Below are 25866 nucleotides of genomic sequence, written 5' to 3' on the forward strand. Positions count from 1 at the left end.
ATTATTATTATTATTATTATTATTATTATTGGTGGTACTGGGGTTCCTGGAATGTACAAGCTACTTTTAATTCTTTTCACTATCTTTAGTGGAAAAGCAAACAAACTTATAAAATCATTGGGAAAATAAGTTATGGTCACTCAAATAATTTTTATGGCTAATATTTAAGCCAATGTTCCTTTTTTTTTTTTTTTTGGTGGTGGTACTGGGGTTTCTGGAAACCCTTTTATCTCCGGGCTACCCTCCCAGACCTATTTTATATTTTTATTTGGAAACAGGGTCTCTTAAGCCAGAGTGGCTGGCTTTGAATCTGCGAGATCCTCCTGTCTCCGCCTCCCAAGCGTGGGGATTACAAGCGTGCGCCACCACGCCCAGCTACCTTAGATCTTTTGTATTTCACTATAAATTTAAGAATCCTGCTTATCTATTTCAACCAAAAATCTAATGGAATTTTGGCTGAACTTATATTAAAGAAATAAAATAATGTGAGAATAACTGATATAGTAAAAATACTGAGTCCTACCCAGGCATGGATATTAGTTTGAGAATTAAAAGAAATACAACAAATTCATAAAAATACCATGCAGCCATTAAGTCATGTTCTTAGAGAAGATTTAACATCATGAGGTAATGTTCATACTGGCACATTAGTACAAAGAATATAAAAGTCCATATGTTGTATAATATGACTTTTGTTACAAAAATCAGTATGTCTATACATTAGAAAAATTCCGAAATGAAATTTAACAGAAGTTGTTTCTGAGAGCTAGAATTATTTTCTTTTTTTTTAAAGTTCATTAAATTTTATAAATGGCCTCAATTAAGATAAGGTCACTTTAAGCTCAGAAACAAATTCTGTAATTATTTCTAAAAATCAACATATAGCAACTTAAAATGAGGCTAGAATGGAGTATGAGGACCAGATTACACTGGACTTGTAAGTCAAGGTGAAACTTTCTCTTGATCATGAAAGGTCAAATTTATGTTTTGGAGAGATTTACAGAATGAAGAACAAGGACAAGTGCAGGAGATTAATGAGTGGACTACTGAAGCAATGTAGGCAAGAGAAGATGGTGGTCACACCAGGAAGTAGAGGCGGAGACAGTGAGAAATGGATGAATACTAGAAATAAGTGGTAGACTGGAAATGAGGCCGAGAGAGATTGATGCTGAGATTTTTTGCTTACATAATTGGATGGATGGTGTACTAAGATCAGGAACACTAAAAGAGAGCTAAGACTGAGGAAATCATGAGTTATTTTTGAGCATGTTGTTGAAGTGCTTTGCAATGCCAAGGTGAAATGTCAAGTAAGAACCTGAAGTTCTGAGAGTAGCCTGGAGTAGGAAGATGAGTTTGTGAGCCATGTCACACGATTAATGATAGGATACGGTTGAAATGATCTAAGGGGAGAGGATGGCTTTCTATAATGATGGATATGGGTGGAACCAATTAAGACTTGATGAGCTTCAACAATTCAACAGCCAGTTAAAGAAGAATGACCCTCAAAAGAAAGAGAGAGGAAGCACTAAAGACCAGTATGATCAGGAGAGCATTATGTTGCAGAAACCAAAGAGGAGACAGACTGGTTAAGGAGTATTGAGCACTGAATACTGCTGAAAGGAAAAGATGAAGAAAAGATTAAAAATGTCAGCTAGGCTCAATAACATGGAGGCTATCGATAAACTTGGAGTAGTTTCTTTGGAGAGATGAGCCATGTGCCATAATAAACAGGTTGAAAGAGAGAGAGAGAGAGAAAGAGAGAGAGAGAGAGAGAGAGAGAGAGAGAGAGGTGTGTGCAGAAATGGAGACAATAGGTAAAGGTAACTCTCGATATTATAAAATAATGGTTTAGTGATAAAAACTTTTTTATATTACAATTACTATACACTCTGACTTGCAAGTCTCATTATTTGTCCATCTCTGCATGACAGGGTTAATTAACAGATATTCAGAGAAACTACTAACTTTTGAAAAATAGACCAAAACAGATAGGTTTATTCAGACATAGTGTCAGTTCTATCTTTTATAATTTCTTTATCAACTTCTGATAGACTATTATTTCATTCAAATTCTATGAAACTGCAGCAGCTCAGAAGGCATTAAAGCTAATGATGTCCTGACTGGAAACAAATCTTTTAGTTTTGTTTACACTGTCTTTATACTATATACCATCTTGTATGTCATTACTACCTTTACAGTCTTATTTATATTAAAAGGTAACAGATGAAAATGGATTAAGCTGTCAAGGGCCCAAAGTAGGCATGTTAACAAATCAAGTACCTACCTCCATCATAGTTCCCTGAAAAATAAATTCAATTCTCCTTACATTTTGGTAGAAACATTTAAATCTTTTTTTATTAAAAAAATCCTTTAAAAATTTAGTTTGAAAGCTTTTGGCCATTGTATGGGGTTAAGATCCATTTGTAGCTGAAATCTACAGGTTGGCTGGGAAGTCCTGAAAGTATCAATATTCAGAGATGAGTAGTCTTGTGTTTTTGCTATACAGTAGCAGCAGAAGAGGTTTTCAAACAAGAATGAGAAGGGCAAGGCCTCTGGCATTTACCTACCCACTGACAGAGAAACACCTGAGGGGATTTATGTATCCTATGTCTTCATGTCATTACCTCTTATGTCTGTGTCTGTCTCTTTCTGCTTTATCATATCTAGAGAAAGGAAGCAGGGCTCTGAGCGATTATAAATGTAATCTAAGGCCTCTTCTAAAATTACCTAGACAGTTCAGATACAATGCTGCTTGAAGCAGAGGTTGGGATAAGCTAACTGTAAGTAGGAGCTCTGACCAAGAACTGAGATGCTGAGATAATAATTAAACAGAAGTAAGAACAGTAATCATGTGCTTTAATAACATCAAAATGTATGTTCATATAACAGTACTTAATGCTATCTATACATAGACATTACTAAAGTATTATACCTTTAATTTACAAAAGATAGAAAGAACCATTGTGTTTTTTCAAGGCTACAAGGGCTTCCATAATATGCTTAATACAAATTTAAATAAAACATTGGCTGTTCAGATTGATATCCTGACATGAGAGCCTGAGCTGCAGCACCTGGATCTCCCCTCTTCAGACACTTAGTAATGTCATCTGATGTTCTTGCCCCCCCCCCAACCATTTCCTCCCATCTGCTGACTTCATGTTTATCATAATATATAATTATCTTGGTAATTTTGTTGAATCCTGGCTTATTATCCAATCTCTTTTTCCTGCGGCCAAAAGAATGTAAACTCATTGAGAGCAAAAACTTTGTCATCTTGTTCACTTCCTGTAGAAAAAGGCCTGGCATATGTTGGATGCTTAAAAATATTTACTCAATGGATAAATGACTGATAGGAGAATTTGCTCTGTGCCAGATGCCATGCTGATCGCTTTATGTATCTCATTTACTTCACGCTTGAATCTTGTAGAGTTATATTTTCTGTTTTACTAATGAGAAAACTGAGAAATAGAATAGTTAACTGGTCCAGTGCCAGGTATCTAATAAGACCAAAGTTTGAATCCATACATTCTACTGATAATTGCCCTGGTTCGTAGTCACAAATTTTTATTGCTTCCATTTGAAAGCTGGCACTGCTTAGATCCTAGAATATACACATTTGGCTTTACTATTAAAGTTCTAAGCCAACTGCTTTCTTCTGGTTAGTCTTTTTTAATCCTCTGGTCTGATGCATGGCTTAGAGAAACAGGCGAGATCATCTTGGAGCTCTGTCCAATAGCAATATAAAACAATTTGCTTAGAAACTGGTAGAAATATCACACCATAAAAACACTGTGAAACAGTCCTGGGTGTTTTTGTTATTGTTGTTATAGAAAACAGGAATGAGGGACAAGTAACCAACATTCTAAGGTAACAGAGCCCCTTTTGTCCCATTTGATTTACTTCACTTTGAGAAAGCAGTTTTATGCAGAAACCTAATATTTGCATCCTAAAGGGAAAATGGCAGGGCAGTCGCCAGCCTATAATACAGACCAGACTGTGAGCTCCAGTTTCTGGAGGTCAGCAACACAGCTTGGAGCCTTCTGTTTTAGACAAGAAGCAGAGAACAGAAGACAAGCCTTCTCAGGATGCTTTAATCGAGGAAGGAATATAAAGGAAGACTACTGGGTCCAGCTGGAGGAGCTGAAGACAAGATTAAGTCTGCCCCAAAGTTTATGTCATTGAAGCTGCGGTGGCCTACAACTCTGCCCTTTTCCCGTTCAGTGGGAACTGTGTCCAGTATAAAAAAGACAACTGAAAAAAGCCGGGTGTGGTGGCACACACTTGTAATCCCCGTGCTTGGGAGGCGGAGACAGGAGGATCACGCAGGTTCAAAGCCAGCCGCACTGGCTTAAGAGACCCTGTTTTCAAATAAAAATATAAAATAGGTCTGGGAGTGCAGCCCGGAGGTAGAAGGGCTTCCAGGAACCCCAGTACCGCCAAAAAAAAAAAGACAACTGAGGGATTTCAATTTTTATTCTAGCCTAAATGGAAATAAGCACCTATAGGCTTCAGCAGTATGAGTCTTAAAAAATATCCCTCCTCCTATTCGGTGTTTCTGAACACTGTGCAGGATAAGTAAATATGAGAAAACTGGACCCAGCTTTATACTATTAGATTGAGGTTTAGGGAAACAAAAAAACATTACTTTCAGCAATACTTTTGGTAAAAATAAATCTTGACCTACCCTTTACCTGACTTAGTATTTGAATACAGGATGATTTTGATTGGATTATGTAAAAGATCTAATTTGAGCTGTTATTAAAAATTCTGAAATACAGAAAAAAATACTCTCAGGCTTAAAACATACTCCCAAACTTTTAAGCTCTATGCTGACACACAGCACTGTCCCACTTGACAGTCTCTATTTACAGCCTGAAATGATGGTGCCTTGGGTGGTTATTTTTCACGTAGGAAGTCACACTAACACCCCTGAGCCACCTGCATATATCTTAAAGCTAACTTTTCCCCTACCAGAATAATGATTCTGTTTAAGACTTTTCAAAAGAGAGATCCTGAATGTCAAGGTGTTATAAAAAGATAAAACATGCACCGCCCATGTCCACAGCCTCATGCCCAGCGGGGCATTCAGGGCAGGCTTTGTTGAGCCTCATTTCATTACTGGAGAGCTTGATAAATGCTCCACCAGGACTAGCCTGGAGATTTCTTTTAGGCTCATACTGTGAATCCAGTCAAGTACAGAATATCATTATATAGCTTTGTTATTATTACTTTTTCTAATTTTTCAATTATACTTTAAAAAATCTATTTATTTATTTATTTATTGCAGGTCTGGGGATGGAACCCAGGGGCATTTGACCTCTGAGCTACATCTCCTGCCCTATTTTTTATTCTTTATTTTGAAACCGGGTCTCACTGAGTTGCAGAGGGCCTCACTAAGTAGCTGAGGCTGTCCGCGAACCGTGATCCTCCAGGTCTCAGCCTCCCGAATGCTGGGATTACAAGCGTGCGCCACCACGCCCGGCTTATATACTTTTTTTTTAGCAGTAACTCCACTGCATGTATAAAACTATGTGGCTCTGAGTCAAGTTTTTTCCAACTACAGAGAGTTAAAGAGAGCAGTTACACCCCTTTGTTTTTTTGACTCTGGAGCCTCAGTTTCCTCAGCTATCAAGAGAGGAGACAGGATTTAAGAATCATTCTCATCCTTTGCAGTTTCAACATTCTACTCCACATGGGATTCAAAGTACCCAAGCCCTAACACTCCTCTCTTAATTATCTGTTATAGGTATCAAAATTTCTAATAGATTGAACAAGCATTTTGAAAACACTTTTTAACAGTTGTGAAATCAGCTTCCTGATGAACCTTCATTACCTTTGAAATGTAAAACTTAACTACTTACAAACTCATTTTAAAATTTATGATCATAGGTGAGGCGTGGTAGCGCACGCTTGTAATTCCTGTACTTGGGAGGCTGAGACAGGAGGACAGCACAGGTTCGAAGCCAGCCTCAGCTACTTAGTGAGGCTCTCAGCAACTTAGTAAGACCCTGTTTCCAAATAAAATATAAAATAGGTCTGGGAGTATAGCCCAGAGGTAGAAAAGCCCTCTGGGTGCCACCCCCAGTACTACCAAAAAACATATGATCGTAACATGATGCTGATGAAGTTAATGGTCAACTAGAAGGGTTGTCATTCTTTTTCAAAAGCATCTATTAATCTTCCATTGCCACATATTCTTTAACAAAAAAATTTACTGGAAGCATAAAAATCTGTAATGAATCGGTGACATTAATTAACACCTTCATGCAAAACTTAAGCAACCAAAGGTATGTTGGGTTGGCTCGTTGTGCAACCAGTAATTCACAATCAGGAATATAAAGTCTTATGTTAGCATTTAGCAAGGCCCCCTTATATAGAGGAGTTCCTTTGTGGACATTTGACTTTCAACGCAGCTCTCTGCTGTGAAGTGGAGCACTTCTGTGTTACATTCACTCCAAAGTTATATACTTGATAGAATTACTGAATTTGCTTTAGGAGGAAGGTATAAATTACAAGTAAATGAATAAATATGCATGCAAGGATTTCAGTTTATGATTGATATCAAAACAGCAACGTGAGTAATTAGATTTTGAAAGTAATTCATGTGAAAGCAATAACAAGTAAAGTTGGGTATCTGCCGCTCGATTATTTAATTTCTTTCTCCTGCCCAGACTATAAATCAAAACATTCTCTAAAGTGCAGATATACTAAAAATTGAAATAAAATATTCCTGGAGAATTTGGATTCAAAGCATAATAGGTCGTTTCTTGCTGTTGTCAGAGTTTGGTTTTAAGAAACCATCATATAGTAAATAAGCATGATCTGAATTACAGCACTGTTAAAGGAGTGGTTAGGAAATGTGTTTCTGGAAGAGAACTAGTGCTCTACGAGCAGTTTAAGAATTTACTAGTGTGTCAGTTACTCAGTGCTTTCTCCCTGTATCCCTGTTTTGGCTCATCGGCTTGTTTTGGCTTTCCAGTTTGCAACTCTGGCTCTCCCTGGATGGAAAGCACCCTAGGCAGGAACTGTGTCTTACTCAGCTTTGGTTTGAGGCTAGCACTGCCTCTGAAGCAGCAGGGGTATAATAGGCAAGTGTGTAAGTATAGTTCTTCTGACTTCTTTCGAAGCCTCTAAGTCCTCTCCACCAGCTTGTCTACTGGTTCCTTGATGCCCAAAGCTGTCATGAAATTTCCCTAGAGGTGACACCCCTCCTCTAAACACACTAATGTACACACAGCCTTCTCTATACCGGTATCACAACGTGACTCCTCGGAGTCTACACCACACCTTATCCTGACAGCATTTACTGGGGCACCTAGCACAGTGCTCTGAATGTTAGAGAAGTTTAAAAAGTCACTGGTTCAATAAGCTCAAGGTTTTTTTTTTTTTTTTACTAGAAACTATGGGATTGACCAGTGAAGTGGTTTTCACAAAGGGATGCACCACCTCTTAAGGGAAAGGTAATTTGAAAAACCAACAATGTGTTTTGAACATTTATCAATATGGTTGTGTGTGTGTGGAGGAGGTGTAAATGATCTATAATCACAGGAGCATCCTGCACAACAAACAATTGTCCTGTGTCTTGGACATTTTCATGGCTACCTAAGCATTCATGATTATTTTTTAAAAAGTATAATTATGTAAACCTAGAAAGCCTTACTCAAGATTTTTAGAATACGAATTCTGTGCAAATTAAAAAAAGGTGGTACTTTATGGTGTTGATATCTTGACTAAGTCTTCCCATGAGTGGAAGATCACATGACCAAGCACGGTAGCAATCCTGGCTTTGTTGCTCGCTCCCAGCATCCCTTGTCAGTCATGTTTGACTCAGCTGCATTCAGTAATTCCATATATATGTAAAAATGGACTTATTAGCCCTGTCCTCACGTGTCAGAAAAAACAGTATCCACAATATCCAGTTGACTGTCCTATTACTTCTTTTAAGTGCAAAGAGATTCAATACAAGTGGCCATGCACATCTGGTCATTTTATAAGGCATTCTATCTTACTTATGCCATAAGTTCTTATCTTCATATTTAAATTCTATTTCTAAGCAGGTTATATTATGTATACATTTTATTTTAGGATTTGTTATAAAAGTGAAACATTGAGTCAGATAGTATTGAGAATCAGTGATCTATTAGATTCCAGTAAATGTATGCTATGGTTTGAATATGGTCCCCCAAATTCACATGTTGAAACTTAATCCTCAATGCCACAGTGTGGCGAGATTGGGCCTTTAAGAGATGATTTGGCTCCATCCTTACAAATGGATGACGGTCTTTATCACAGGAGTGGATTAAGTATTTATAAAAGGGGAAGTTAATCCCCTGTCTTTCTTTCTCTGTCTCTCAACCATGAATTTCCCAGTCTCTAGAAACACAAGCCAAACAAACTTCTATTGGTGACAATTTAAACTGTCTGTGGTGTTCTGTTATAGTAGCAGTAGAAAATGGACCAAGACTCTTATTTTACAGATAGAAAATGGGACACTAGAGAAGAAATGATTCACTTAAGGTCAAACAGTATATGAAGAAGTAGTCTTTTGTAGATTATTTAATGTATAAGTATGGAATAAATAATTAACAGTGCAGACCCTAACACCCTGGTAAAGATAAAGGTGTCTATAAAAAATAAAGACTAATCCAGGCGTGGTGGTGCACACTTGTAATCCCCGTGCTTGGGAGGCTGAGACAAAAGGATCACACAGGTTCGAAACCAGCCTCAGCTACTGAGTGAGGCTCTCAGCAACTTAGTGAGACCCTATTTCCAAATAAAGTATAAAATAGGCCTGGGAGTATATCCAGGAGGCAGAAAAGCCCCTGGGTTCCACCCCCAGTACTACAAGAAAACAAAAATAAAGACTATCTCTTTAGACTAGAATGTCCACTGTCCTGAGGATCTTAACATAGACTAAAATCATGTGTTTCTATTTATATTTACTTACTTATTTTTGCAGTACTGGGGATTGAACCCAGGGGCATTCTACCTCCAAGGTACACTGCCAGTTCTATTTTTAGTCTTTATTTTGAAGCAGGGTCTCACTAAGTTGTGGAGGGCCTTAATACATAGCTGAGGCTGGGCAAGTACCTGTGATCCATCTGTCTCACTGTGCCAAGTACTGGCATTACAAGTGTGCTCTACCACACTCTGTATGTTTTTAATTTTAGAAAAGAAAAACCCTGTGACTTAGTGTAGAACTAGATGGAACATTTCTCCTTGGCCCTGCTGGCATCCCTGTCCCCTTCCCAACATCAGGGAGCTCCGTGGGTGGATCTGTGTATAAGCAGAGTGACACTTCTTTCTCCAGTATCACCAGAAACAACCCTTGGCCCAAGAGGCTCTCCCTGTATCCTTTTCTTCTACATCTCTCCATAAGCAGATTTATTTAAGCGTTACTGACCTGTTATTCTGCCAAAAGCCTTTGAAGATTCCTCCAGTGTTGAGATCTTTTTCTCTCGAGGGGCGAGGGCTGGCTTTTCGCTGGCAGAATCTGTGGGCAAGCTGTCCTTCTCACCGCCATTGACATGGCCGTTTTGCATGGGTGGTGCCTGTGGCTGCAGGGCCCCTGCTTCAGGCCTCTCTGCCTTGTCTTTAGCATCTTTGTTGCCTTGATGCTGCTTAGATTTGCTTCTTTTTCTTTTGTTGTTCTACAATGAGAAAATAATACTATTTATCTCAGGTCCTTCAAACATAGGGTGGATCTAAGAGTCAAAAATAAGGTTATATTTCTTGTGGCTCTTTTAAAAGAAGGGGTGGAAACACCTATATCTTTGTTAACCACACATATTAAATATTTTCTTTGTACAATAAGTTGTCTAAACATATGCCTCATAAATTTAGTAAATAAAAGGTTTCCTTTAAAAAGAAATAAAATAGCATGGAATGGTTAAAGATCAGAAACATTGCTATAACAACTTGAAACTCTAGTGTATAAATGGGAATACAGTAAAATCTTATGGCAATAGCCTAAAAGAACTTGCATTAAGTATCAGTGTTGTTAGAGAATAACTTTGTTTCTTAAAGTGGTAGTGGGCAGGGGAAGCCAGGTAAATACTAAAGTTCCATCATCCAGGGAGGAGGGAGCCATAGGGGAGGATTGGCAGGAAGAAGGCTGGTCACTCTTCCTTGCAAAATGAGGAAGTAGGAGGTATGTCCTCAGATGCTAGGTTGGGTCACTGAAATAGGTACCAATCAAGAAGGAGATTTCTGGACTTGCTGCCACTGTCCAGAAAGTCCCAGACTGCCATGAGATCCATAATCACCCCTGTGAATATTTGAGCTGGAACAGACAACTGCTATAAGGTAATGCCAAACTCATGTGGGTCCACTTAGATTTAGTTATACAGGATCTCTTAGCTGTTTGCCAAACAGCATTATAAGCCTTCATTTATTTACTGGGTTTTATAACAAAATTAAAGTTTTTAGACCCCAATAGCACAACATGACAACCATACCTGTATGGTTTGGATTTAAAATGTCCTCCAAAATGTCATGTACTGCCAATGCAGCCAGCTCTAGAGGCAGGCCACGGACAGAGGAGGGAGTCACTATGGGGGTAACCTTGGGGGCTGCGTTGATCCATGGCCTGCCTATCTATCTGTCTGTCTGTCCCTCCTGGCTGCCATGAGGTAGCCCTAAAGCCCTGCTGCTGAGCAGTTTCTGCCTTGGAGCCAGCCAACCATGAACTGAAACCTTGGAAACCTCTAAAGCTGTGAGGCAATGAACTTTTCTTCCTCTAAGCTGTGCCTATCAAGTATTTTAGTCACAGCACAAGCTGACTTAAACAACGCTGAAATGGTGAGTACATAATACTATCTCGGAAATTAAGAGTACGGTGCTGCATCATCTGGCATGCTTTCCTTGACTTTGATTGTGTATCCAGTTGATATCCAGTGTACTCAACTATCAATATGATGCAGGCTCAGCCAACTGGAACCGCTGCCTGACCCACGAGAGAGACCCTGTCCCACCTGCTGAATCTATGCGTTCCAAATGAACACCTGCCTGCCACTCTTCTACAAACTTAGAAAAGAAATGAAAAGAATGTGTTTTCTTCTCAACTCTCCTCCCTATTCCCTTTCTTTTCCTTTGAAGACCCAATCATGCCCCAGTAGGGGTTCTTCTAGGTGAGAAATGTGCATCACTGGATGCAGGATAGGGGCCAGTGGTACCTGTTCTCCCACCCCTCATCTGGTGGTTTCTGGTTTTCAGACCCCCACATCTACTGGATTGGGGAGACTCAGTAATGAGTTGGGCCTGCAGCTGCTGCCATCTGCTCCTTTTTTCACATCAGAGAAATTTAAAACCCAAACTGCACATCTGAAATTTTTCCATGTAAAGATAAATACTGCCTTTCAATCACTTGCAAATCATCTTTATCTCACACAGAAGCCTGGGAAGCTATGATTAAAGATAAGCAGAGATTGTCAAAGATGGTGGCATAGAGGTGAAAAGTCTCAAAATACTTCCTATTTTACATGAAACTGGGAAGGAAAAAAGAGGGGAAAAGGATGATTCCAGTAATTTCAGTAATCCTAGGATCATATGGGAGTAATGTTCCTTCTTGTTTGTTTGAAACCTGTTCTGCAGGCCTGTGATCTTCCTTTTTGGGAAAGGGTGTATACCTTGTAGGAACCAATCCACAGGCCTTGCCATGCCATAGCAGAATTCAGTGGATGGATCATTTTGTAAAAAGCAGTTTTGCTAGTATATGCACAGGCACAGTGTTTGTGTGCCCAGAAGTCACAGCCCTCTTTGACTGAGACATGAAAGCAAAATATTGTCATTTGAATACGCCAGAGTACAGCCTTCTTCCCTCTGTTCTCAAGGAGCAGTATACAGTGTTCAAGAAGGCCCCTTGCTCACCATAGCTTTAAGGTATTTTCTGTTCTTCTTTTTATTATTAAAAGATCTACCTTAGAATTCAGCCAAACTTGTATCTCAGGGCAGCCTTGAACAGATTCTTTCAGTTGAAAAACATGTGAAAAATATATTTAGAGCTTTTCAAGTATCTTTAAAAACACTCCTTAATTTTTTCCTTTGTACCATGGGATATGTTCAGGCAAGTTAATGTCTTGAATGCTTTGAATTCTCCGGCTGGGCTCTCCTTAATACTTACAAAGAAACATAACTCTAGGACTTCTTAAGCACACCTGGTGGTTAAAAACACTGAATAGAAAATAAAGGCATTAGTAATGAGAGTGGCTGGTAATTTTAAAAAGGCATGAATTTGGAAGCTTTCTGGGTGTACATACTAATGTGTTTGAAAGAAGCATACAGTTGAGAGCTTTGTTAAAATAACAACTATGAAGGTTTTGATTGATGATTTTACTAATTCACAATCAATATTAATCTTACCTTCTTTTTTCCTGTCATATTCCATTCTTTTAGTACTTGAATTGCGCTGCCTAGATAAAGACAAAAATCTTCAACATACAGCCACATAATAAAACATCACACAAAAATTCATTTCTGTCTTTTCATCTTGGTAGCAATCTCTTTTGGCTTTTTTGTTTGTTTTGATACAGCCCTCCTTAATAAAAATGCCAGTTTCTTTTCTTATTTCTCAAATTTTCATTTAATTCACTGCACAATTTTGGTTTTTGTCAATGTATTAAGCCCCACTACATGTAGAAGCTTACTCTTTTATCATTACATTGTCTTGGGGAAAATTAAATATATCTTGAAAATTTTTTGATAGCTTTGCTGCCATAGATAAAATTAAAATTGTTCTATTTGATATATGAATAAAAATATTGGTAATTTCTGAACCAAACATGGAGTTCTAAGTATTATTAACAGTGTGAATGATAGCTTTCTGTGGGGCCATTCCTTCTCTTTCTACTCTAGCTCATATGTTCAAGACCTGCAGGGGGATGAGGAAGATGAATTAAATGATGTCAGTTTCCCTCTGTCCATCATTGGTAGGGATGGGATGTGGTCTTTACAAGGCTTCCAGTTTGAAACCAACAAAGTTCTTTAAATGAAGAAGTAGGTCTCAGATTCTCTTCATCCCATTCACATGTATACTTGGGACTATACTGACTTGGAGGAAAAGTCTGACCTGATAAATAATACAGTATTTTGAAAGGAATGTCTTTTCACTGGCCAGATATAGCAATCAATGCACAGTCTAAAAAAGTTAGACTAGGTAATTTTGAAAATAAGTTACTGATAATTGGTACATTAGTTGTTTTTTGTTTTGTTTTGGTACTAGTAATTGAACATAGGGGCATTCTTCCTCTGAACTATGCTCCCAACCCTTTCTTTTTTTTTAAGTAGGGTCTTGCTAACTTGCTGAGGCTGGTCCCAAACCTGAAATTTTCCTGCCTCAGCCTCTCAAGTACTGGGATTACAGGTGTGCACTACTAAGTCCAGTTACTATGTTAGTTGTTTTCATATAAACTGGCACTTCTTAAATAGAATAGCTCTTAATATGTAAGAGCATCTTTTATATATTCTTTGAAGAATTTTAAGCATTCTTATCCAATCTTATTAGACTAATAGCTCCCTACTATGGCTGTGTTGCCTAAACAAAGATAAACTTCAGGCTGGTCTTTGTAACAAATTTCAAATGAGCAGGGTCCCAATTACTGAGTTTGCTGTCATTGATAGGTAAGCAGAAGGTGCTATCACTAGTGTTTAGACAGGCTAATTATTCCTAGCTATTCGAAGTTTCCAATCCAATGCCCCTCTCACACTTGTTTGAGTTTCATGAAATAATAAGACTGAACCTAAAAATATTCAACAATTCAGACTTCAGGCTTCTCTAATTTGTCCAAAAATTAATGTTTCATAGTATTTTCCAGCTGAGGAATGGGAAGTTCTTTCATGAAGCTTTTTGGTAAGTGACTCCAGTGGTTAATCAGTAGGGTCATCCCTACTTATAGCTAAGCTTATGTTTTCTAAATAAAATTAAAGTTTAAAAACTGTTAAACACTGTTCTTTTTAATCAGAAAAAGGTGAGATGCTTACTGCTTTCATAATTGATTATGCAATTAGTCCTCTAATTTTCATTATTTTGACATAAATTCTACTTGCAATTTGGACAATGAGCTCATAAAAAGTAAGTTAAAGTAAGCATAATGAAGAAATACCCATATTTACAGAGAATTTGAAGCTGCTATTATTATTAAATTTTAATTAACATTGAAGCTGCCCCCCCCACTTATTTTGGTACTGGGGTTAAACCCTGGCGGGGAGGGGGGGGTCCTACCAAGCTTGCTTGGAGTTCTTTAAACCATTTGGAAATAGGGCTTTCAACATGCCTCATAAATGACTCCTAATAACTATTTTTGACTCAGTAATTTTTAAGCAAGCTTTCTCACTGGGTTCACAATCAAAATGATAGGAGGTTCCTCAGCAATGAGTTTTATAAATAAGATATCAAAACAGACAGAGTGAAAAATCCATCAGTTATGTGCATTTACGCATCTCATCAAAGTCACTGTAATAGAAACTATCATCAGGAGAATGAGGGGGCCTCAGTCCTAGCAGGAGTAGGGAGGAGTGGGGAGAGTAGTTTTTTTCCCTTATTAAAGCTTCTTTTCCATGCAAAAGACATTGACAAGTGAACTCTGAACCTATCTGAGCTGGGACATGTATATTTCTAAAAAATTTCTGGAGACAAATTATACCTAATGCTGCAAAATCAGATGAATATTATTCTCAATTATTTGTTTTTAATGACTAAAGATTCTATAGCTGTCAATTTATGAAGGAGGGAAAAACAGTGAGAAAAATTGCACAGAGTAGGCTTTTGCAGGTCTATGTTGAATGATAAATACCTGTTATTTCACGTAGGACCCTAAACCCTGACTGCTGATGTGAGAATGTGAGCATGTTGCTTGGTTTCAGGATCTTGCTCTGAAATGCAAGTAAATTATACTGTCCTTGACAAATAAAGTATAAAGTATAAATAGGGTACAACTGAGAAATGTGCTGGCAGGTCTTCCATGACCTTTTTTGTCAGATTTTGTTTTGCTAGTACATATTTATTAAACTGGAACTAATATCAAAACAAAAGACATTTAATAACTAAGGACAGATAAGAGGTGGTTGTTCAAACTGAAACTTGTTTAATTTGACTAAGAGAGGAGAATTTCCTCATAATTTACACAAAATCTAAAGCTGTAAGGTATACATTTATAGGAGAAACATGTTCCTGAGATTTTAGATTCATCACTAAGAATGGATTGCCCCAAAAAACAAAAGCAAAAGTTTAGAAAGCAAAATGGTTATAGCAGCAGATAAGACAAACTGACATTCTGGCTAGTTAAGCAAACTAAAAATCACAAACTAAAAATATTAAAGAGTAAACAGTTCCCTTAAAATACATATACATGGAGTTCAAAGAGTTGAAGTGGAATTCTACAGGTTGAAGAGGTTAGGCCTCCCAAGTCAACAGTGGAGTTCCCTGTCCTCAGTTCACAAGGACACCATCAAAAAACTGCCACAATTTATAATGAAGTGAAATGACCAGGAGTTAGGAAATTAGTAGCATTACAAACAGTATCTTTTGGAAACTATCTACATTTCCTATTATTATTTCTTTTAATTTTAGTACTGGGGATTGAACCCTCAGGCATTTCACCTCTGAGCCACACCCCTGGCCCTTTTTAGTAATTATTTTAAAACCGTCTCATTAAGTTGCTGAGGCTAGCCTTGAACTTGGGATTCTCCTGTTTCAGGTTCTCAAGTACTAGGATTATAGGGGTGTACTCTAAGCTGGGCTAGTATATTTGTTGTTTTCATATAAATTGGCCTTGAACCTGCAGCTTAGCTGTATTAGACTCCCAAGTACTGTCTTTTATAATAATAACAATTATTATTGAATTTATTTACTTATTGGTACTGGGGATTGAACCCAGGAAGATTCTATCTCTGAGCTATACTGCTAGCTGTGTTTTAGTTTTTATTTTGAAACAGGGTCTCGTTATGTTTCTGAGGGTCTTGCTAAGATACTAAGCTGGCCTTGAACCTGCAATAGTCCTGTCTCAGCCTCCAAGTACTGTGATTACAGGTGTAATTGCAGCAACAAAACACTCAACTTTTAAAAAAATATTAATGAAGGGAAAAGAACTTTCAAATTCTGTTCTTGTTGAGTATGTCTATGTGTTTTTAAAGTCTAGCATATTTTATGAGAACTAAATATTGGTAACTAAGTGACATTCAGTTAACTTAAGGGAAAAAAAATGGAATGTTTAGTTCCAACATCTTCAGCTTTAGGAGACATGTGTACCTACCATCCACAAAGGCTTGCACAGCTTTATCCACATTAAAATCAAACTGTTGTAGCACCAGGACTATTTCATTATTGCTTTTGTTGGGAACGACTGATCTAACTGCATAGATCTGTAAAAGAAAAGAAAAAGTAAACACTTGAAACACTTTTCAACTAAGAATCTCCCAATGGATGTAAAGATCATTGTTAGAAAGGCCTGGAAAAGCCAACTAATCTTTCTTCTTTGCAGCAGGCATACTCTAGGCTCCTCAGACCAGTAAGCATTCATCCTGGTAACCACACTGATACCCACATTATGTGTACACACTTCTACAGAGATCGCCTTGTTAGGCTAGCAGGAACAAGCATGGAAAGCCAACATTGGTTTTGCAATCTATCCTCCCTCAAGATTAAGCTGCATACAAGATGTGTTTTCAGTGAGGACACAGAATCTTTTTCTCTCTCAGGCTTCCTTTCCACTGGCTCAGGAGGAATCTTTAGAAAATTACAGAAATAGCCTCATGTCTCAGCTTTTCTATCTGCAACAGTGGCAACAGTCATATTGAGGGCACAGAAGTGTACTGTGAAACTCCATTACTGTTTATAAAGGTAGAAAATATGGACGACTGTATTTTTGAAATGATAGTCTTAGCTATAATACAGAAAATGTTCTGGAAAAAACTTACAGAAGTTAAACATTTAAAAGAGTAAAAGTATATATATATATATATATATATATATATATATATATGCATGCTAAGGATTTTGAGAAGTGTAAGCTTACATTCAGTGTTTAACAGCATCAGTCAAATTTAGCATGTATTCTTTCTTGTTGCCTATTAAAATTAATTGACCTTTATTTCAAAGAATTTGCAATTATTATAGGATGTGCTATTTTAGCAAAACTTTGCTCGCCCAGTTTTCTCTCAAAAGGATTTCTGAACTGACAAATACTAGAGTACTGCATGTGCATAGATAAGTGGCCATTAAAGCACTATACAACCTTCACATGTTTTCACTAGTAAATTAGGACCAGTGAGTTTTAGAATCAAATGCAGTTTGTTGTAATCGGATTCACGGAAGATGGATTATATGGGTATGGTATGTGTAATGTGATGCTACTGACAAGAACATTTAATTGAGCAGTACAGCATACTTCTCAATTGTGTTGGAAAATAGGCAGCCTGTTCCATATAGATCTGTATATTAAAATATTGGGGTTATAATGAGAAAACAGCACAAGCTATGAGTATATGACTTGTAGAGGTGCTGCTGACATTATTGATTAGAAAGTTGGTTTTGAATCCTGACATTTATAAATGCTAAGTACAGGTTTTACCAAGGACTCTAATACAATACATATTTGTATATGTGTGACTCAATATTCCTTTGTTTTCTATTTTCACATTTTATGGTTAGTTTTTCTAGCCTCCATTAAAAAACTCCTTAAAATCTAAGTTTTTTCTTATCCAATTCAGGGAATAATTTTTGAACACCAATTATGTGGTAAGGCACCAAGCTTCCTGGAACAGAGAGACTAGAAGGGGCGTATATACATTGTGCATGCAAACTAATATACACTTATAAATTGTGCTATAAAAATCACTGACAAGGAGACTAGACTTTATAGATATGCTCAGATGCAGAGGCCCTAGTAATGAGAAGAGTTGGGTAGAAGGGGAAGGGAAAAGTATTTTTGGTGGAAGGAATAGCATGAGTGAGCACTGGGGCATGTTGAGGAGAGAGTAGCTGGAGGTGAGTGTGGAGGAGGAAGAGGTACGGCTTCCAGAGAACGGTGAGGCCAGTACAGGTGGGTGGTGGCCAGGTCGCACAGGCCTAAGAGGTCTTGCAGGCATTATTCCAACTATCTTGAGTTTTCCTTTCTTAGTTATTTGTTGTGTTAGAAAGATATTTTGTACATTCCTACTCCCTCACTTAAAAAAAAAAAACAAACTATGAAATGCCAAAATGGGGAGAAAACACAAACAAAAAGCCTGTATCTAGCCCAGGGAGGTTATTAACAGTCCAATGATAAATAAAATTTGCCTTGTAGTTACCACTGTATTGGTGTTATATATCAAAATTATATGTTGTCCTTCTAATAACGTTCTTTTAAATAAAATTCTACCATTTCAAGCCACTACAGTTTGGTTTGTATTATATAAAATGTCTTCATAATTACCATCATTATTACCACATCAAGCATGCCCTTCTAAGTAATATAATACTTAGTTATTAATTATATTAACTACATTATCGTTACATTAGACCAAAGTTTTCAATCCACCTACACAGCTGTGTGAATGGTAATGACCCTATTCCATAATCCTATTACGGAATAAACACAGTAATTGTTCTCTCTGCTTCTAGTCTCTCCTCTGCAAAACATAGCATGTTTTATTGTGTTAATGCAAAGCATAATATAAACCATTGCTCATAGAGATACTTCCTTTTTAAATGTTTGTACTCTTTCTTGTCATCCTTTAAAAGAAAATATAATACTATCATGGTCAACAGTATACAGAATACATTTTCCATTCCTGTCATTTGATTGTATCCTGGCTCTGAATGTCTCTTTAGAAAACTGTCAATAACTGAGTTCTGATATCAAATCTATCTATGAAAACTAGATATAATTCCCAGAAGATGATACTTAAGACAAGTATTACAAACTTTGCAGAAATAGGAAAAGATAGTTGCTGCCTATTTTTAGCTAGTCCACAGTAATGTTAAATTCTAGTGAATTTCTGGGGCAACCTGTTTCTGCTTTGATCCTGGGACTTTGCTAATGGGAAGAGAGCAGCATTGTTCCCCAACCTTGTTATAAATATAGTGTGTTATAAACACACTATATTTGTTTTCCTATGGTAATGACTTTGAGAATGATAGGAAATCCACTCATATGTGCACCTAAACATGCACAAACCTCAGTATGTCACTATTCATGACTCAGCAGAATCCCAAGGGTTTAGGCAGTTAAATCTAAAGAAACCTCATTATGAAGCAGCATTAAAAATAGGTGTGCGATGCCGGGCGTGGTGGCGCATGCTTGTAATCCCCGCGCTTGGGAGGCTGAGACAGGAGGATCACACGGGTTCGAAGCCAGCCTCAGATACTTAGTGAGGCTTTCAGCAACTTAGTGAGACCCTGTTTCCAAATAAAATATAAAAAAGGTCTAGGAGTATAGCCCGGAGGTAGAAAGCCTCTGGGTTCCACCCCCAGTACCACAAAAAAATAAATAAATACAAATAAAACACGAGCAAGTCTGGTATAATTTGAAAAAAAAAAATAGGTGTGCGATGGCCAAGCTTATTAGGCTGTGCTCAAGGCTGCCTGCGCATTTGGAAATGAAGCTCCTGAGAAGAACTCCAGGAGGAATGGTCAGTCAATGCATGACTAATGACAGCTGCCTGCGGAGAACTCATAAAATTCACAGCGCAGCCACTGTTTTGCAGAGGCTGCTGCTCGTGGGGCTTCACACAGGCTTTCTTCCATCTTCAGAGCTGGTGTGGAGGCTGCTACAGCTTCACACCTCAGCCCACTGTTGGAAACTGCCACTGCACTTGAATGCAGGCTCTCACACCAAACCAAAGGAGTCCAAAGGTGCCCATCAGGTGGCCACGTAGGCTGTTGGGTGACAGTCAAGATGGCTAGTTAGCTTTCATTCCTGTTTTGCTTCTACTTATTTAAATCTAGTTTGGCAAGTTCAATTTGCTATTTAGAAATAGCAGGTCATTTTGATTTTACCTGCCAAGTATTTTCATCTCGAGTCCCTCCTCTCTCTGGGAATCTATCTGACATTGCAGACTCTGGCCCACTCTGCTGGCATCTGGTTGGCACTAACTAGGCAGCAAGGCAGGGAGACTTTCATGGCTGCCGTTTGGTTTCAGCTTCCCACATGAACCTGTCTTCCCTGTACCTGAGCTGTGTAGTTTAAGAGCTGTTAACAAATTTCCTCCTTTACACCCTACTTTATTTGAGCCTACCTGTGATGACTTCTTAAAAATTCTTCTTGGCTTACTGCTGAGTCACTTAAACTATCTCAGTTTCAAAAGTGGTTCTGAACAAAGTTTTCAATCCACCTACACAGATGTGTGGTGAGCATTATCAAATGAACATAAACTAAAGGTGTTCACTGTTTCTAGTCTCTTTCACTGCTGCTATTCTTTCTAAAATACAGTGGTCTTTTGGGATCCATGGCAGATTGAATCCAGGATCCCTACTACACTGAAATCCACAGATGTTCAGTCCCCCATATAAAATGGTACAGGATCTGCATACAACCTAAGCATATTCCCAATATACTAGAAATCATCTCTATGTTACATATATTACCTAATACAATGGAAATGCTACAAAAATAGTTGTTATATTGTGCTGATGAGGAAATAATGACAAGAAAAAAAGGTCTGTACATGTTCAGTACAGATGCAATATTTTTTCAAATATTTTCTCATTTTTTTGTGGTACTGGGGATGGAACCCAGGGGCATTCTACCTCCAAGATACACCCCCAGACCTATTTTTATTCTTTATTTTGAAACAGGGGCTCACTGAGTTGCAAAGGGCCTAAGTAGCTGAGACTGTTTGCCAACTGTGATTGGACTCTTGTCTCAACCTCCTGAATACTGGATTATAAGCGTGCACCACCATGCCTGGACAAATATTTTCATTCCATAGATCCGTGGGTGCTAAATATATAGATATAGGAGAGCGATTATATAATCATGACCATTTTACCCCCTTCCTTAAGAACTTAGACAGAGTGAAGTTTGTACATCCTGGCATTCAAGGCCCTCAATAGTTGGGCTCCAATTTGATTTCCAAATGCCCCTTTTACTCTAGCCTTCAGGTGCCACAAGCCCCGTTTTGATTCCCTACCCTACCTCTGTCTGGGCTCTTCCTGTGACTTGAGATGTGTCTGCTTGCCCAAGTCTTATATTCCAGCTTAAAGGCCACATGTTCCCTAAAGTCCTCCTGCCTCCTGCCTGCCGGAAGCACCCTGCCTTAACACCCACGGCTCTTTGTTGTTAGATGTCTTGTTCATGTACCTGCTATGTCTCCTAGAAGGTGAGCAGTAGGAGGGCAGAATCCATGTCTCAGTCACTTTATTTAACCACCATGTCTACTCCAGAGTGACTGGCATGATTCATCTAGTAGGTATTTTATAAATAATGAGAGAACACCAACCTGTAGCTATGCCAGGGGCCACTTGGAGTCTAGGGATAGCCAACAGTGGGTTTGGACCACCCCATCACTCTGTACTAACCACCCACCCTAAGAGGAGTGCATCTCTGTTGAATGATGTGACCTAAGCAATGTATAGGTAGGGAGAACAGATTTATGTTCTTTATAGTTCAATAACAGAGACTGAAAGAATATTTATAAAACTTTTGAATTCTTATAATTTTAATTCTACATGATAGGAAATTAATGGAGTTTTAAAAAATATGAAAAAAGGGGGCTGGGGCCAGAGCTCAGTGATAAGTGTGTGCTTAGCATGTGGGAGGCTCTGGGTTCAATCCACAGAACCACCAAAGGGGAGAGGGATGCACTGTAACTGATCATCTCTCCTTCCAGAGCTCAGCTTAGAACACAGGCATTGGTTGAACCCTCACTAAGACAAGCACTGAAGATACAAAAGAGAACCAGATATAATTCTGCCCTAAGGAGGCAAAATCTAGTAGTAGAACCAGAAATATCTGTAATAATAACATATAATAAGTGTGGTACTGTCTTTATGAACAAGGTACTGTGGGTACTACAGAGAGGGGAGCAATTAAGTTTTCCTGAAGAGGGGAGAATACTTCTTAGAGGGGAAAGCCAAATGTCACAGAAGGAACTTTGGAATCCAACAGGCCTATGTTCTAATCTTGGCTCTGCTACATGTGAGCTCTGTGACCTTGGATGAACTACTCAGGTCTTTGAAACTTGGTTCTGTAGCTATAAAATGAGAATATTACCTGCTAGAGTCTGTAAAAATGGAAGGATATGATACATGCAAAGTGTTTGATATAGAATCTGACATATATTAGTTGCTCAATAAATTTTAAACAGGGAAAAAAACCAGAACACTTACATTGGCCATGAAGGAGAAGGTATGGTTTTGAAATTGAAAAAACAGAAAGCTAGAATATTGGTCAAGACTTATTTGGGGAAGATTGTCCTGTTATCTGCTTCTTAAAGAACCTCCTTCTCCACAGCTTCACTGAGGGGACAATGGGTGCAACGCTACTCCCCAAACCCTCTCCCTCACATATTATTGGTACCATAAGAAGTCTATCTAGCCGGACATGGTGGCGCACGCTTGCAATCCCAGCATTTGGGAGGCTGAGACAGGAGGATCGCGGTTTGTAGACAGCCTCAGCCACTTAGTGAGGCCCTCCGCAACTTAGTGAGACCCTGTTTCAAAATAAAGAATAAAAATAGGGCAGGGGGTGTAGCTCAGAGGTCAAATGCCTCTGGGTTCCATCTCTAGATGCGCCAAAACAAAATAAGTCTATCTTTAGCATGGCAAACATGCACTTCTGTTCCCCTTTTATTCTTTCATTTTATAATTTATTAATTGCTCAGGTATTGCACTAGTGGCTGGATAAGGCAATAACAAAATATATTAAAACTATGTACAGATGAACCTTGACTTATGATCAAGGTATTAGGTCTTGATAAATCTCCCGTAAGTTGAAAATATTGGAAATCAAAAATGCACTTAATGCACTTAAACTACAGAACATCACAGCTTACTCTTGCCTATGCTAAAAGCATTCAGAACATTTTACAGTAGTCTACGTTGGGCAAAATCATGTAACACAAAGCCTATCTTATAATAAAGTGCAAATCTTCATTTATTGAGCAATTTACTGAAAGAGAATGACTATATGGGCACTATTTATGCAGCACTGTAAAGTTCAAAAATTGTAAGTGGAACGAACCATGATCAGTTGGGAGCCATCTGTAACTGCACCTCATGCTAAGTGAGTCCCAGGAAGGAAGCAATCAGAGAGCATTAACAACGAACCACAGTGCTCAGGAAGTGGCCTTACTTGAAGAGACAAGAGGACCAGTAAGATCTGCCTTGGAAGTCTCAACTATTCAACAGAATGGGAGAGAAACCAGAGCGGAGATGGACAAGGGCCGTCTTGGAGCCATCTCACTTGCTTCCTCAGCTCCTTAAAGTCCCTTGACACCTTGCCAGACCTGTGTAATAACCTCTTTTTTACTTGCACTAGTTTGAGAGGGTTTTGTTTTCTAGAGCAAGTAGCAGGTGCCTGAAGGCAATCCTAGCAGACAGGGCTGGAAATAAAATATACAGCCAAAAAATTAATCAAATTTGCAAAGGGAGAAAATGGAACATTTTAAAGATAAATTCAGCCAGAATGTAAATGAGAGTTTGGGAGAAGGGAACCCCACAAGTTTTGGTCAAACACATCTTCTGGCACTCATTTTACCATAATTACTTATTTATGTGGCCATTTCCCCTACCAGGAGGTGAGCTCCTGAGCAAGAGGAAGCAAATCTTTATATCCATGGGGTCTCAAACAATGGGTGGCGTTCAGTAGATGTATTCATAAATATTTGGATGAATGAAAGACTGAATGAACAAAAAGAAGCAGGAATCTAATAAAATGGTCACTGAAATATTCTAGGCTTTTTAATCCACTTTTCCCAGTGCATCTCTATAATTCAGCATAAAGCATCACACGGTATTAAAAAAAAAGCTTAATGGATTCAACCCAAAATGTATGGAGTGTGTTGTAGGTCCCAGGCACAGCATATAGCTGGGTACAGCCTGGAGGAGTTTGCAATCTTAGAGGTAAGCTTAATCCTATTCCCTACAATGAGGACAGCAATCAAACAGCCAGCGACCTTCTTTTCACACCAATGAGATCCAGAGTTATTTATGGGCTTGCCATTCCTGCAACTTTGAAAGGAATTTTATAATCAGCTTTGGTCACATTTCTCAAATGCCGAGCCATTCGGAGATGCCTTAAAAACAGCTCATCTGTGTACGTTTTGCTTCACTTGCTGGGCCAATAAAATTATCTACACACTAATGAAGGCAGTTCTCCTATGAATCTTCTTGGGGAAGAAAATACTCTTTGCAGACCAGTACCTTTGCATCATGGATAATTCCATAATTTAATTGCCTTTTCTAACATCTACTTCCTGCCAGCAAAAAATATGCATGAAGCATTGTCACGTTCTACTTGGCTGACATTTCGGGAATTAACACCAGGGGCACAAATAAAAATTAACTTCTTTTTTCTTTTTTGGGGGGAGGGGTGGTAGAAAGCAGGAAAGCAGGATTAGAAAGAATAATGAAGATCTGAAAATGGAAAAAAAATTTCCAGTTTTCATAGAGTCATCGGAAATTTGGAGTGGAGAGGATCTTAGAGACAGCATAGTTGTGGCTTCTCCAACTTTACAATGCATCGGAATCACCTGGAGATCGGATTAGACTGTGACTCGATTCAGAGGCTTAGGGTGAGATTCTTGAACTTCTGTGTTTCAACTAATCTCTTGGGTGATGTAGATGCTGTTGGCTCAGGGATGGGCAGGCAGAAAGGTGCCTTCTCAATGACCTCTATGCCCTAACACCCCAGAACCTGTTAATACCCTAGGCTACTTGGCAAACTGAGTTTGCAGATGGAATTAAAGTTGTTAATAAGCTGGCCTTAAAATGGGGAGAACATCCAAGATAACCTCAATGGGCTCTAAATAATAATAAGGATCCTTTAAGTGGGAGGTGACAGAAGACAGTCACTGTTAGGGTGATACAATGTGAACAAGACTCTGCACACATCAACAACCTTGAAGACAAAAAGGGAGATGAGCTAAGGAATGCGAGCGCTTCCACATATGGGAAGAGAAAGAAAATGGATTCTCTTCTACAGCCTCCAGAAAGGAAGGCAGCCATGCCAATTCCTTGACTGGAGTCAGTGAGGCCCTTTCAGACTTCTGACCTCCAAAACTGTGAGATAATCAATTTGTGTTGTTTTAAGCCACAAGCCTTGGTACAATTTGTTACAGTGGCAATGGGAAGTTAATACAATGAGCCACTCTTTAAAAGCCAAAAGTCTACCATTTTTTTCTCTCCCCAAATGGAGATGTTTTTCCTTATTCCAACCATTTTATTTATTTATTTATTTATTTATTTATTTATTTATTATTTTTTGCAGTACTGGGGATAGAACCCAGGGGCATTCTACCTCTGAGCTACACCCCTAGTCCTATTCTTTAGTCTTTTTTTGAAACAGGGTCTCACTGAGTTGCGAAGGGCCTCGCTAAGTAGCTGAGGCTGTCCGTGAACCACAATCCTCTGAGATCCTCCAAGATCCTCTGGTCTCCACCTCCTGAATGCTGGGATTACAGGTGTGTGCCACCACGCCCACTCCCACCCCCCTTAAATATACCTTCTAGATGGCAGACTTCATCACTGAAAGTTTTGGGGAAATTCTAACCATTCATTCAAGTTAGATTTTATTGAGAGAAAGCAAGATGAATCTGACATAATCTTTGCCTCAAGGAACTGACAAAACCAGTAAGAAAAACAAGGCCAAGTCATAAATAACAACGGACTCAAGTCATTTTTATAATAAAATGCTCTCCGAATCCCACCTGTGCTCTATTCTTTCTTTCACT

The 25866-nt window shown here is 38.5% G+C and overlaps 1 protein-coding gene across 2 annotated transcripts in view; it reads right to left on the minus strand.

Annotated features, from left to right (window-relative positions):
• The window catches only part of SPATS2L (spermatogenesis associated serine rich 2 like), a gene marked incomplete at both ends in the record, with an annotated part of 85892 nt that overhangs the window by 40824 nt on the left and 19202 nt on the right, over window positions 1-25866 (minus strand). For both annotated transcript variants that reach the window (XM_080720010.1, XM_080720009.1), the window contains 3 exons: window positions 9404-9650; window positions 12361-12406; window positions 16244-16356. In XM_080720010.1, the coding sequence (XP_080576136.1) occupies window positions 9404-9650; window positions 12361-12406; window positions 16244-16356 (406 nt within the window). The remainder of the gene's footprint in view (window positions 1-9403; window positions 9651-12360; window positions 12407-16243; window positions 16357-25866) is intronic.

This window comes from Muscardinus avellanarius (assembly GCF_963383645.1).
Source record: "Muscardinus avellanarius genome assembly, chromosome: 2".
Taxonomy (NCBI): domain Eukaryota; kingdom Metazoa; phylum Chordata; class Mammalia; order Rodentia; family Gliridae; genus Muscardinus; species Muscardinus avellanarius.